The 14,774-nt window shown below is 36.6% G+C and overlaps 1 protein-coding gene and 1 non-coding gene across 3 annotated transcripts; both read right to left on the bottom strand.

Annotated features, from left to right (window-relative positions):
• Positions 1-559: 559 nt before the first annotated feature.
• LOC143736684 (uncharacterized) lies at positions 560-1,859 on the bottom strand. Of its 2 annotated transcripts, XR_013203557.1 has the most exons (4): positions 1,771-1,859; positions 1,474-1,679; positions 905-1,064; positions 560-779 (listed from the first exon to the last, which is right to left on the bottom strand). XR_013203557.1 is itself a non-coding variant. In XM_077227329.1 (3 exons), the coding sequence occupies exons 1-3, from the start codon at positions 1,702-1,704 to the stop codon at positions 646-648; spliced, it is 525 nt and encodes a 174-aa protein (XP_077083444.1). In that variant the 5' UTR covers positions 1,705-1,837; the 3' UTR covers positions 560-645. The 2 variants fall into 2 exon arrangements, 1 of the variants encoding a protein (XP_077083444.1); XM_077227329.1 differs by having other exon boundaries at positions 1,474-1,837.
• A 9,330-nt stretch (positions 1,860-11,189) lies between these two features.
• Positions 11,190-11,279, bottom strand: trnar-ucu (transfer RNA arginine (anticodon UCU)). Its single transcript is given in 2 exon segments — positions 11,190-11,225; positions 11,243-11,279. It is a non-coding gene; the product is annotated as a tRNA-Arg (tRNA).
• Positions 11,280-14,774: the final 3,495 nt, after the last annotated feature.

Below are 14,774 nucleotides of genomic sequence, written 5' to 3'. Positions count from 1 at the left end.
TGGATAAATGGCTAAAAAATCATATATACAATAACCCAGGTAGCAAAAAATGTGCGGGCCGAAAGCGGCCTGATTAAGGCTAAAACACTCGGCCGATCCTCGGCATGAATCTAGGTCCGATTGCTCTGCGAGTGCTCGGTTTTAACGCGGCCCGATTGCGGAACCCCGAGTGAGAGGACGTAAAGCCCCCCACCTATCCAGTTCCTTGTTTGGGCTTATTTAAACAATTGATTTCCATTCGTGTCAGGTTATTATTAAAATTGCTAAGCAGCCGTTCTTTATGCAAAATAAACAGCACAAGACAGTTTTCATGTTTAATGCATTTTTTTATTGGACCACACTTCACTCTCCCCCTCCCCCTCCCCTCTGGTAATTTAACTAGTGTCCTTTCATTTATCAAACACGGCTCGACAGGGCTTGTGATTCAGACAAAAAAAAAACGAAAAAAAAAAAACCTTCACAGACACACACACACACACACACACACACACACACAGACACACACACACACACACTTTTAATAACAGATATTGAAATATCACAGCATTAATGTAAATCAAAAAGGAGTTCAAATACTATTTTACAATATCAATGTTTTTAACTTTGAAACATTTCATTCTGGTCCACTGTGTTTCTGAGTTTTGTCTATGTTGTCTGCCTGTTCGCCCTCTGGCTTCGGCCACCATCCCTATCAGAGGCTAGTTGCAGCCACCTGGTGATGAGGAGCTCTATTTCCTTTTCTGTTGAATCTTTGGTCAGGGCATTCCGGTGGACTGCATCTGAGAAAAACAGAAAGAAGAGAAGAAGAAAGAAGAGGGCAGCATGACCATGTGATGTTACTCAGCAACCACCAAAACTTATTTTGGATGTCACCATATTGCAGTTATTCAGCACTGACACTCACCCAGAACCACACTTTTCAAAATGAGCCCTTTGAATGCAGGCTTTCGGTTGGCCCCACTCCAATTGATGAGTCTAGCCAGCGAGGTGTTCATTGCTCTTTTCAGGACCCGCCCCACGGTGTCTTTAAGAGTCATTCCTCCGACCATTCCAAGGAGAACAGTCTGAAACAAAAGACATGTACCTCATTAGTTATTTAAGGAATATAGCATGAGTGAGAGTGGGGACTGACTTTTTGCTCTGGCCAGCATAGCGCAAATCGCTTTGTATTATATCTGAAGGGCTACATTTTATTTCTCCATTTAATAAACGAACTATTCAGTCAGATAGGTATTTGTTGTGAGAACAGTTACAATTTCAAGCATTTTATCCAAAATTTAAGCACTTTTCAAACCTTGAAAACACAACATCAAAATGTAAGCATTTTCAAGGATTTCAAGCACCCGTACGAACCCTGTACTTAAGACTGGTTTTGTGATCCAGGGTCACATATATAACACTGGCCTAGTGATTTTTGGATATTTTACTGCAAAACCCTTACATAGTGCACCTTTAATGCATCATTTAACTCACCAAATTCTTCTTCTCCTCTAGATTCTTTAATGTCTCCTCCAAGCGTTGTAGCTCCTCAATAGTTGAAAGTGGGAGCCCAAAATGTGTTGGGTCTGGCGTGATATCTGGAACTGCTTGACCGCTGGAGATTTTTTGGAGCTGCACCAGGATGAGCAACTGCTGCTCTCTGATAGAATCAAGTTGGATGAGGATCTCCTTGGCAATTGCTGTAAGACAAGAAAAAGCAGGCATAGCAGATTAGTAGCAAAACATTGTACGTAGATAAAACCTAGAGAGATCACTTTGTAGAATTCCTACCTGTAGGCACAGCCTCCCGAGAAGACCTGTTTTGTGTGTCATGTACTTGTGGGATGTTCTAAAAGAAAAGAAAAAGATGTTTAATCTCATCACACATATAACAAAAGTGAATTCTTGTTTCCATGAGCTATAGCAGTGTTTCCCAACCTTTTTTCAACCAAGGCACCCTTTGAGATTTTTCAAAAATTTGTGGCACCCTACACTAGTGTTGTCAATACCACCACAGGTAAGAACATCCTACTGTCAAATAGATATTTTTAATATTAACACATTTTTTTGTCCATCCATTCAAAGTCTAGAAATCAGTAATTTCTTTTGAAGAGATCACTTTATATGACGACATTTAATTAAGGCTTTAATTCATATATAAATATTGCTCATTTACCACTGCAAATCTCACCTAAATGTGTGTATTTGTGTTTTTATATTGGGATAATTGTGTTGTAATTGCACAAGATAGCTTGTTTTTAATATATTTTATAATGTAATAATTTCAGTTAATCTCCAAATAAAAGTATATTTAAATAATCGTTTAATGGCATCTTTTTATGAATGAAGGCCGGTTTCACTGATACCAAATGTCTTCAATTATTTATTCATTTTCTATTTTAACCGTTTTAAAATGTATCGCCATTCAACATTACAGTATAATTGAAAGCTATCAATTTTAACATTTATTAGGCTCCAAAAAAATAACTTAATTTAAATGAACTTAAAACAATCTTCACATAAGCCCATAATAAATGTTATATTTAGCTGTGCACTTTTTCTCACAACTCTTTAGATTAATTTAAGACTTTAAATTTAAGACTGCTTTTATAAGGAAACTATCCTAAAGTAGCAGTTCTAAAGTCTAATGGCTGAAATCTTCAAGCAATTGGTTCAAGCACGAAAGAGAAATCTATTCTGGCACACGTCGTTCTGTGCGTTGTGTGCCAGCTTGACATTTCACAGACAGCGCGTTCAATGCCAAAAACTTACGATTTGCATTTTTATTATAAATTTGTTTTATTTGTTGTTATTAGAGACATCCGAGGTACATTTTTTTTTGTGCACAAAAAGTATTCTCGTCATTGAAGATTGAGCCACTGTAGTCACTTGGACTATTTTAACAATGTCTTTAATAACTTTTCGGGGAACAAGTGTCAATCCCTGAAGAAGCCTATGGAGGAGTGATCCAGCTCTCAGATTTCATCAAAAATATCTTAATTCGTGTTCCGAAGATGAACAAAGGTCTTACAGTGTTGGAACAACACGAGGGAGAGTAAATACTGACAGAATATTCATTTTTGGGTGAACTAACCCTTTAACATACAACAACATTTTAAAACAAAACATTAAATGGGGCACCAATTATGATCAGCAATGAATCACATAGGCTAACACAAAACACAAAGTCACAAATCAGGTGAAAAACCTTCCTAACTAAGTGGTAATCAGTGGCATAAGTAACGAGCCAGAACAATATACTATATATATACACACTTAATCTATCTCAACGCAACAATTAGGCCTAATGTAAATGCAACAAAGGCATTCCCACATGTTTGTCTTTGAAGGGGAGGAGGACATATTTACGAAGGCCATCATCAACTTTAACGCACTTCAAACTGTCTGACAACTGTGAGAGAAGAAACACGCCCAGGCTAGATGAACTGAGGGGATATGTGTAGAATGGCTCAACAGCATGGAACTGATAGTACACCAAGTGCATATTACCTTCAAGCAAAATGATATTCTGAAGCAAGCCAATGTCATTACCTATTTTAATACAGTTATCCCCCTTTGTAATTTTAACACAAAATTGATCTGTGTGCAACTCTTTAAACTCCTGTATTCCTCCTCTAACACCCTGTGGTAAGGGGCCACCAACATGCTCTTTCCTTAATACAGTTCCAGCTTTCACCTGGCCATCATGGACCCTTCTGTTATTGGTGCGCTCAGACAAGCGACGGACAATCTGGGCAAATGGGAAATTTGGCCCCCTCACCATGCGCTTTACCTCACCAAGAAAATTCTCAAAAGGGAACCCAGATATCACATCAATACATCCATGTCTCTTAACATCATCGCTCAAATGAAAAAGGCCATGCAAATTGTACACCAGAAAGCCCTCACCATAAAGTCTGCCAAAATGTTCAACAAATGACACAAGTAGTGTCTTTGCACAGTCACATATCCCTACATCCACCTCAGGATTAGCCAGCATAAAAATTGCAACCGACAGCAGCATAAAGTTGTGGTAGACTGGAGCAGCCAGAACATCTACGAGAACGACAGGGCCTGTATACAACAAGAACTGTCGTAGCTCTGTAGCCTTCCATCTCCCTCTTTCCTCAAAAGCTCTAGGCTTTCTAGCAAACTCGCAAGGAATGTTATTCTTCAGTTCCTGTAGGTTCTGAGATAGTGCTTTAACCAGCTGACCAGACAAGCGAGTTGGCAAAGGCCCACCACACCATAGGTCAAACAACCGACGTACAACCCCAAGACACACCAAATGCATGTAATCGTGAGGAAAATCAAGTACCATGTCGATACCAAGTCCAGTCAGAGGAGACTGTGCTACATGATGATCTTCATCCAGCATTTGCCTGAAACTAGCATCCGTTCTTAAGGCGGAGCCAGTCTGTGGAAAAGTCATGCGATTTCTTATATATACACCCGTCTGTACACATTTATCACAAGCTGAATAGCCTGAATGACTCTTTATGCTTTTAACAAAAGCCCGGGCTGGAGCGTCACACACAACAGAACAGACTCGCAGAAAAAGCAGCTTTCCTTTGAACCAAAACCCAGACTGAAGACTACTCAACTCACTTACCAGGTCCCTCAAGTACTCCGTGAGTGATTTGGGTTTGCAATCCCCTCCAAAAATGCCAATCATGAAGGGACATTTACCTACTTCCTTCAATAAACCTAGAATGGGCCACAGCTGCTGGTTATTACTCTTAAACAATGGGAGCCAGTCAAAGTTTAACTGTAACTGCAGGCAATGCTTGCTGGGGAGTTTCATCCACACATTTTCAAGAAGGCCTGTTATAGCATTCAATACACCAAAGTAAAAGAAGGCACCGCCTGCAACAGGTAGGATTTTGTAATCGGTGACTGTTTTGAGGAGAGTCCTCCCATCTCTTGGCAAATTGGGGTGGTGAAAATGTAAGATAGACAACAAGGCAGTAAGTGCAACCATGGTGATATTAAACTCCAAAGCCCAATTGACTAAATCATCAGCAAGGTCAGGTCTATGCTCAGAAGGGCCCTCTCTATCATCACAGTCACTGTCAAAGTTCCAGTCATGAATCAAGTCATCACTGTCGTCACAGTTTACAACAACGTCTAAGTCATGTACAGTGTGGTCATCGGTCAGATCATAGTCAACAAGTTTTCTGTTGTTCAATACCTTGCAGCAAATTAGACACTGATTTAACTGCCTTGCGTCTCAGATTAGATTTGAAAGAATGTATTTGATCAGCCATTCTTACCTTAGAGCAGTGTTAAATAGAACAGCAAAAGCAAGATTACCTAAGAAAAAAGAAAAAAAAAAGATGAGCATGGTACAAAATTATCCACAATGTCTTTGTATACTAAAGCATTAGGATTTCCCTTTTTTAGTCCAAGCCCAACCCAAGAATCATTATGACATTACCCCACTACCAGCATTACTGTACAAAGTGCATAAAGTAGGGTCCATCAAGACGCGTGTAAGTTACTTTGATAAGAAAGAATTTCACCAGTTCACAAGGTTCTCAACATTATCTAACACACAAATCTATAATTGTGACCTCCCATATACACACAAACACCTGTGTATGGAAATAGAAATAAATAGAATATGGCACTGGGACTCAGGAATATACTTTTGTCCACTGTAGTGGACATTACATTTTAGTGAATTTCTCTGACACCATACATGATGATGTCACATGTCACACCTGGGTGTCCTGTAAAGAGCACATGCAGGGCTTTTCAGAGATACCAACTGTTTGGAGGTTTCACCATGAAAACAACTTATCCTTTGTCTTTTAAAATGTCTGACATTAATTTAGTGATCAAATGTAGCACTCTTATGGAAATATAATAATATATTGTAATTATTATTTAAATCAGACTACTTTTCAAATTTTATTTCATGAAGCAACATCTCAGGAAAACGTTGTGGGGTTTCAAATTAAAAAAATGACTTTGTTACAGAACAAGACATTGATTTCATACATGTCCACTGTAGAGGACATCAGGACTTAAATCATGTGTATCAGGCGTTTTGGGAGACAACAAGTGAATATGGAAATAAATTATACATTAATATTCCTATGAAATATTAGATATTATTATTAAAATGTTGCTAATTATAACTCCAATTATTAACTTCTTTTTTCATTAAATGTTACTCCAAGAACACATTAATGTGCACATTAGATACAGTGCAGATCCATTGCATTTATGGCAATTTCATCCACATATTGCATACAGTAAAATGGTGTATCAATTAATTTCGTTATATCTTTCATAACGTAGTTGAGAATCATCTTTATACAAATTTTGCTTAAAAAAAATCCTGAACTCAATTTTTTGGTGATTGAAAGAAATCCCATTGTTTTTGCCTATACATATAATTTCATGTCAATTTATTTTTTAAACAACTGAGTCCGGGTGTCCACTACAGAGTATATAGCATAACACAGTGGTTCTCAACTCCAGTCCTCGGGACCCACTGCTCTGCATATTGTGTATGTCTACCTTATTTAACACACCTGATTCAGATAATCAGCTCGTTAGGACTCCAGACTCCATGAACTGAACTGAGTCTGTCAGATAAGAGAGACATACAAAATGTGCAGAGCAGTGGGTCCCGATGACTGGAGTTGAGAACCACTGGCATAACATGAATAATTTTTACCATTTTTTCGAATGCTCTAAACCAGGGGTAGGCAAGTTCGGTCCTAGAGAGACGCTGTCCTGCAGAATTTAGTGGAGAGGATTAACACTAACTTCACTCTTAAGGGCAGTTTTACTCAGTATAGGCCTACTTCTTGTATTTAGCCAAAAGGTAACGTTAATGTTACAGGGTTTTTCCTGCATTTTTTATTTTTTTTTTGGCGGCCGCCAATCCTTATTTGATTGGTCAGTGATGTGCTATGCTTGTGACAGGGCGCATGCTACTGATCGAGCGGAGAGAGAGAGCGCGGCTTGGCCGCGCGCGCGCACTCACACCGTCTCTTTTTAATATTGATATGATTATATACCAAAATAATTATCAGGTCTAGCAAAGAAGGATTAAAAAAATCTATCTAGAAATATATCTATATATCTATAAATCAAGTGGTACAAATCTCAGCTTTTTTTTTTTTTAAATAGAGGGCAAGAAAGAATGACTGTCTGTCGGCCACGGCCACCACCTAAAACCAATTTTGACCCAGGAAAAACCTTGTTAGTAGATAGATATAGTGCTACAACAGTTTGCACCATAAAAGTACAACTAATTAAGCCAGCTAACATTTTGTTCCACTTTATTTTCTTCCACAGACAAAGACTGTGCTCGTAAATAATATTCACGTAAATTGCATTCAATAAAAATCATGTCTAGCTTACATAGCAGTCGCCATGTAGGTTTATGCGCATTTTTATTGAATGCAATTTAATAAAATATTTACGTAAATTGCATAAAAAATGCGTCTAGCCTACATAGTGACTAATTATTTGCCAAGCTGCAACGAAAACCATGAGCTAACAGCCCAGCTAGTCAATGTTAGCTATACCTTGACCTAGTGTTAATGTTGGCTTGCTTCGTTCGCGCCATAAAAGTCGGAGCCACTTTCATACCCCCAACTTGCACTAACTTACAGGACATGATAAATAATTTCTGTTGTTGTCCTAATTAATAATGCTTAATTTAATTCGAGTTCTGAATTCTTTCTTTTCGTTTCATCTGGAGGGCAGCACATGTCGAAGGAACTAACTTACACGAACAAAGTTTAAACGGACCGATAATAATCAACATAATTCAGCAACAGTTCTAAGTAGAGTTAGGATGTTACGGGAACTCGATTGAAACTATGCTTGGCGTGAAATGTTGATGCTTTTTAAGGAAATGGAACACAAGACTTACCTCAAGTTCACCGCAATTGCGCAGGATCGAAAAGGGATGATTCTAAATCAGGCGTTGAGTTTCATCTCACCCAAAGTTGTGCACACGTCACTCCAGTGACGAACTGAGCATGCGTGCTTGGTGCTTGCTGCAGTAACCATTGAAATCAGCTTTATACTGGTAAAAAGGGTCTGAGCCGAGCGCCCAGAGTTAAACATTAAAAATCACCGGTGAAAGCTGGTAAAACATTTTTTTTTTAATTTGACAGTAAACTTAATTGCAGACTTAGTATGTTGCTAGCAAGACGTTTTACATGTAGGATACCATCCAATCCCATGTAAACACAGGATTGTCTTTAAAAAAAAACATCTTAAAAATTATGTTGGCCGGTAGAAAAATATCTCGGCCAGCATTTTGTTACTCTTTGGTAGACGAGCCAAACGTTAACAAAGTTGTATGTGTGGTAGCTGCTGCAGGTGTCAAAATGACTTGGCCTAATTGCGGTTGCCACGACTCAGCCGATGCCGCCACTCAGCCGTCTGCGCCGCAGGTTTTACGGAAGTGGCCCGCTCCTGATTGCTAGCTGGGAACTTTTAAGATGATTTAATGGTTTATCACTTTCGACAAATAGGTGGCGCAGTTACGAAATCGATATGAAGTGGTTCCTACCTTCAGAGGATGGTGTTGTTGGCAAATTCTGAGTTTCATAATGTTACAGCAATGCATTTGTTTAGTATAGCATTTTATTTCACAAAACTGTATTGAAGTCGATGGGAATTTCATGTTTTGTTCTATTATAGCGCCACCAAGAGGCTCAGTCCCACAATTTTTTTTATGTGTCCTCAGAGTGAGCCCATACATATGTGTGTCAATTTTGGTGAAAATCTCAATTCACTTGAGAGTTATAGACATTTATATGAAAAAACACGTAAAAAATGACTGACACATGACTTTGTTTGAATTTTACTACCCCTTACCCCCGCATTTGGGCATTGGCGTCTGGTTTACAAGCTATGGTTCCAAACTTCTGACGGTGGTTTCGTCTTGATCGGACAAGCGGTTTAGAAGATATAGCCAAATGTTTTTTTCGCGCTAAATCGCAACGCTACTCAAACCGTAAGACAAAACCCAGCATGTTTGGCATCGTTGGACTCGGCAACGATTCAGGAACTCAAAAAGAGGGCTCCCGTGAGAATAAGTCGACCACACCCAAAGTTATAAGCATTTGAAAAAAAATTCACCACTAGGTGGCGCTGTTTCGAAACTTCTCAGGCTCCTTCAGGGCATCGTACTGATGACCCATACCGAGTTTCGTAACAATTCGTTCATGTGTTCAGAAAATACAGCATTTTAGCACATAATTCAAAATGGCCGACAGACAAAATGGCCGATATGGGAAAATTGAATATCAGTCGACTCGGCATGACGCCCTGAATCTAACAAGACCACTTTTATGATTTTTGGACAAACTGTTCAGATGTTATAAGCAAAAATAGCCATTTTTCATATCTCCGGACCAGTAAGTGGCGCTGAGCTGAAACGCAGCATGTTTTCTCAGGTTTTGCTTGTGATGACACCTAACAAGTTTGGTCTGAATACGATTAACCGTTGAGAAGATACAGCCTTACGACTGTTTTTGTAAGCGCTACGTAAAACTTATTTGTGGGTTTATCGAAAACGCTTAAGCGAATCAGCTTGAATTTAATAACTTTTTGTCGGCATGGTCTGCAGATGATTTGATTCAATTTTCGTGCAAATCGGACAAACCGTCTAGGACGAGTTTGAAAAAGTAGCTTTTTTAGAAAATTCAAGATGGCTGCCATATTTTAATGACGGAAAATGACGTCATAGGGTGTAATCAAATTGCCATGAGCTCAGGAATCAGAGAAAAAAGAATTTTGTTGATTGGCCTTACGGTTCCAAAGTTATTAGCAAAATAAAAGTGAAACTTTGGACAGGTGGTGGCGCTAGAGGGAATGACTTAGAAACACCAAAATTGGTGTATTTAATGTTGGGACTGTCCTCTATCAGAATGTCAAACCAAAACAACTTTCCCGCAATCGGTTCTATGGGCTGCCATAGACTCCAAGAGCGGAAGAAGAAAAATAATAAATATAGCTGCAAGCAGCCATTACCGGGGGCAAGCGCAAGAAGTGGCAACAGATGCCATTATGGGTGGGGAGTGACAGACCAACTGCAGCAAGGAGCAATTAAAGACATTTTAAGAGAACTTTGGATAAATGGCTAAAAAATCATATATACAATAACTTTTAAGATGATTTAATGGTTTATCACTTTCGAAAAATAGGTGGCGCAGTTACGAAATCGATATGAAGTGGTTCCTACCTTCAGAGGATGGTGTTGTTGGCAAATTCTGAGTTTCATAATGTTACAGCAATGCATTTGTTTAGTATAGCATTTTATTTCACAAAACTGTATTGAAGTCGATGGGAATTTCATGTTTTGTTCTATTATAGCGCCACCAAGAGGCTCAGTCCCACAATTTTTTTTATGTGTCCTCAGAGTGAGCCCATACATATGTGTGTCAATTTTGGTGAAAATCTCAATTCGCTTCAGAGTTATAGACATTTATATGAAAAAACACGTAAAAAATGACTGACACATGACTTTGTTTGAATTTTACTACCCCTTATCCCCGCAATTGGGCATTGACGTATGGAATACAAGCTATGGTTCCAAACTTCTGACGTTGGTTTCGTCTTGATCGGACAAGCGGTTTCGAACATATAGCCAAATGTTTTTTTCGCGCTAAATCGCAATGCTACTCAAAAACCCAGCATGTTTGGTATCGCTGGACTCGGCAACGATTCAGGAACTCAAAAAGAGGACTCCCGTGAGAATAAGTCGACCATACCCAAAGTTATAAGCATTTGAAAAAAAAAATCACCACTAGGTGGCGCTGTTTCGAAACTTCTCAGGCTCCTTCAGGGCATCGTACTCATGACCCATACCGAGTTTCGTAACAATTTGTTCATGCGTTCAGAAAATACAGCATTTTAAGTGAAAGTGACACGTGATGGCCAAGTATGGTAACCCATACTTGGAATTTGACCTCTGCATTTAACCCATCCAAGTAAGTGGACACACATTAGGAGCAGAGTAGTGAGTAGTGAACACACACACACACTGCAAACGTGGATACACACACCCGGAGCAGCGGGCAGCCTTGAGTGGCGCCCGGGGAGCGATTGGGGGTTAGGTGCCTTGCTCAAGGACACCTCAGTCATATTTCTGCCGGTACTGGAATCGAACCAGCAACCTTTGGGTCACTAGTCCAACTCTGTTACCGTTAGGCCATGACTGCCCAAAGTCACAACTCTGGTGGGACTCGAACCCACAACCTTTAAATGGCCTCATTTTGCAACCTAGAAGTCCAATGCGCTATCCATTGCGCCACAGAGCCCACTTTGCCATTTTAGCACATAATTCAAAATGGCCGACAGACAAATGGCCGGTATGAAAATTGAATACCAGTCGACTCGGCATGACGCCCTGAATCTAACAAGACCAATTTTATGATTTTTGGACAAACTGTTCAGATGTTATAAGCAAAAATAGCCATTTTTCATATCTCCGGACCAGGAGGTGGCGCTGAGCTGAAACGCAGCATGTTTTCTCAGGTTTTGCTTGTGATGACACCTACCAAGTTTGGTCTGAATACGATTAACCGTTGCGAAGATACAGCCTTACGACTGTTTTTGTAAGCGCTACGTAAAACTTATTTGTGGGTTTATCGAAAACGCTTAAGCGAATCAACTTCAATTTGATAACTTTTTGTCGGCATGGTCTTTAGATGATTTGATTCAATTTTCGTGCAAATCGGACAAACCGTCTACGACGAGTTTGAAAAAGTAGCTTTTTTGGAAAATTCAAGATGGCGGCCATATTTTAATGACGGAAAATGAAAAGAAAGAAAGATGGATTAGTTGGAAAGAAAGAAAGATTAAATAGAAAGAAAGAAAGAATAGTTAGAAAGAAAGAAAGATTAGTAAGAAAGAAAGATTAGGTAGAAAGAAAGAAAGAAAGAAAGAAAGAAAGAAAGAAAGATAATTAGTTAGAAAGAAAGATGGATTAGTTAGAAAGAAAGAAAGAAAGAAAGATGGATCAGTTAGAAAGAAAGATTAGTTAGTTAGTAAGAAAGATAGATTAGTAAGAAAGAAAGAAAGAAAGAAAGAAAGAAAGATTAGTAAGAAGGAAAGATTAGTTAGAAAGAAAGAAAGTTAGATTAGTTAGAAAGAAAGAAAGAAAGAAAGAAAGATGGATCAGTTAGAAAGAAAGATTAGTTAGAAAGAAATATTAGTTAGAAAGAAAGATAGATTAGTAAGAAAGAAGGAAAGAAAAATAGATTAGTTAGAAAGAAGGAAAGATAGATTAGTTATAAAGAAAGATAGATTAGTAAGAAAGAAAGAAAGATTGGTTAGTTAGAAAGAAAGATTAAATAGAAAGACTGAAAGAAAGAAAGAAAGATTAGTTAGAAAGAAGATTAGTTAGAAAGGAAGAAAGAAGAAAAGAAAGATTAGTTAGAAAGTAAGAAAGACAGAATGAAATATTAGGTAGAAAGAAAGAAAGATTAGTTAGAAAGTAAGAAAGACAGAATGAAAGATTAGGTAGAAAGAAAGAAAGATTAGTTAGAGAGAAAGAAAGAAAGAAAGATCAGTTAGAAATAAAGAAAGATTAGTTAGAAAGAAAGATAAATTAGTTAGAAAGAAAGATAAATTAGTTAGAAAGAAAGATTAGTTAGAAAGAAAGATTAGTTAGAAAGAAAGGATAGATTAGTTAGAAAGAAAGAAAGATCAGTTAGAAAGAAAGAAAGATCAGTTAGAAAGAAAGAAAGATAGATTAGTTAGCAAGAAATATTAGTTAGAAAGAAAGAAAGAAAGAAAGAAAGAAATATTAGTTAGAAAGAAAGGATAGATTAGTTAGAAAGAAAGGAAGAAAGATTAGTTAGAAAGAAAGATTAGTTAGAAAGAAAGGATAGATTAGTTAGAAAGAAAGAAAGAAAGATTAGTTAGAAAGAAAGGATAGATAAGTTAGAAAGAAAGAAAGATAGATTAGTTAGAAAGAAAGATTAGTTAGAAAGAAAATACGATTAGTTAGAAAGGTTAGATTAGTTAGAAAGAAAGATTAGTTAGAAAGAAAGAAAGGTTAGTCAGAAAGAAAGAAAGAAAGAAAGAAAGAAAGAAAGAAACAAAGAAAGAAAGAAACAAAGAAAGAAAGAAAGAAGAGTAGTTAGAAAGACAGAAAGATTAGTTAGAAAGAAAGAAAAAAGATTAGTTAGAAAGAAAGATTAGACAGAAAGAAAGAAAAAAGATTAGTTAGAAAGAAAGATTTAGTAACATATAGATAGATAGATAGATAGATAGATAGATAGATAGATAGATAGATAGATAGATAGATAAGTTCATTAGTACATATAGGATGGTAGTTTAATTGAGTCTAGGGTTTCAGGGAGTTTAGATTTGAGTTTATTTGTTGTGCACTACTGGGCCACCGTAGCCTTGGCTCAATTTGAACTATTGCAATGTAAGTCAATGGGATTTTTATGATTTTTAATATTAATTTTTAAGAAATCTGAAAGTCAAATCAGTTTGAAAAGATATAGCAACTCGAGTCAGAGCAGTCTGAAGGTCTGACCCGAGTTTGGAGTTTGTAGAGTTAAAGCTCTAGGAGGAGTTAGAAAGATAGATAGATAGAAAGAAAGAAAGATTAGTTAGAAAGAAAGAAACAAAGATTAGTTAGAAATAAAGAAAGATAGATTTGTTAGAATGAAAGAAAGATAGATTAGTGAGAAAGAAAGAAAGACAGACTAGTTAGAAAGAAAGAAAGAGATTAGTTAGAAAGAAAGATAGATAGATTAGTTAGAAAGAAAGATAAAAGATAGATTAGTTAGAAAGAAATATAGATAGATTAGTTAGAATGAAAGATAAAAGATAGATTAGTTAGAAAGAAAGATAGATTAGTTAGAAAGAAAGATAGATAGATTAGTTAGAAAGAATGATAGATTACTTAGAAAGAAAGAACGATAGATTAGTTAGAAAGATAGATAGATTAGTTAGAAAGAAAAAATATAGATTAGTTAGAAAGAAAAAAGATAGATTAGTTAGAAAGAAAGAAAGAAAGAAAGAAGATTAATAAGAAAGAAAGATAGATTAGTTAGAAAGAAAGATAGATTTGTTAGAATGAAAGACAGATTAGTTAGAAAGAAATAGATTAGTTAGAAAGAAAAAAGATAGATTAGTTAGAAAGAAAAAATATAGATTAATTAGAAAGAAAGAAAGATAGATTAGTTAGAAAGAAAGATAGATAGATTAGTTAGAAAGAAAGATAGATAGTTTAGTTAGAAAGAAAGAATGATGGATTAGTTAGAAAGATAGAACGATAGATTAGTTAGAAAGAAAGATAGATAGATAGATAGATAGATTAGTTAGAAAGAAAGATAGATTAGTTTGAAAGAAAGAACGATAGATTAGTTAGAAAGAACGATAGATTCGTTAGAAAGAAAGAACGCTAGATTAGTTAGAAAGAAAGAACGATAGATTAGTTAGAAAGACAGAACGATAGATTAGTTAGAAAGAAAGAAAGAACGATAGATTAGTTAGAAAGAAAGAACGATAGATTAGTTAGAAAGAAAGATAGATAGATTAGTTAGAAAGATCGATAGATTAGTTAGAAAGAAAGATAGATAGATTAGTTAGAAAGAAAGATAGATAGATTAGTTAGAAAGAAAGAGATTAGTTAGAAAGAAAAAAGATAGATTAGTTAGGAAGAAAAAATATAGATTAGTTAGAAAGAAAGAAAGAAAGATAGATTAGTTAGAAAGAAAGATAGATAGATTAGTTAGAAAGAAAGATAGATAGTTTAGTTAGAAAGAAAGAATGATAGATTAGTTAGAAAGATA

This window comes from Siphateles boraxobius, unplaced genomic scaffold (assembly GCF_051911475.1).
Source record: "Siphateles boraxobius isolate OS27281-9 unplaced genomic scaffold, OSU_SipBor_1 130, whole genome shotgun sequence".
Taxonomy (NCBI): Eukaryota; Metazoa; Chordata; class Actinopteri; order Cypriniformes; family Leuciscidae; genus Siphateles; species Siphateles boraxobius.
This window is presented reverse-complemented; position numbering and strand designations above follow the sequence as displayed.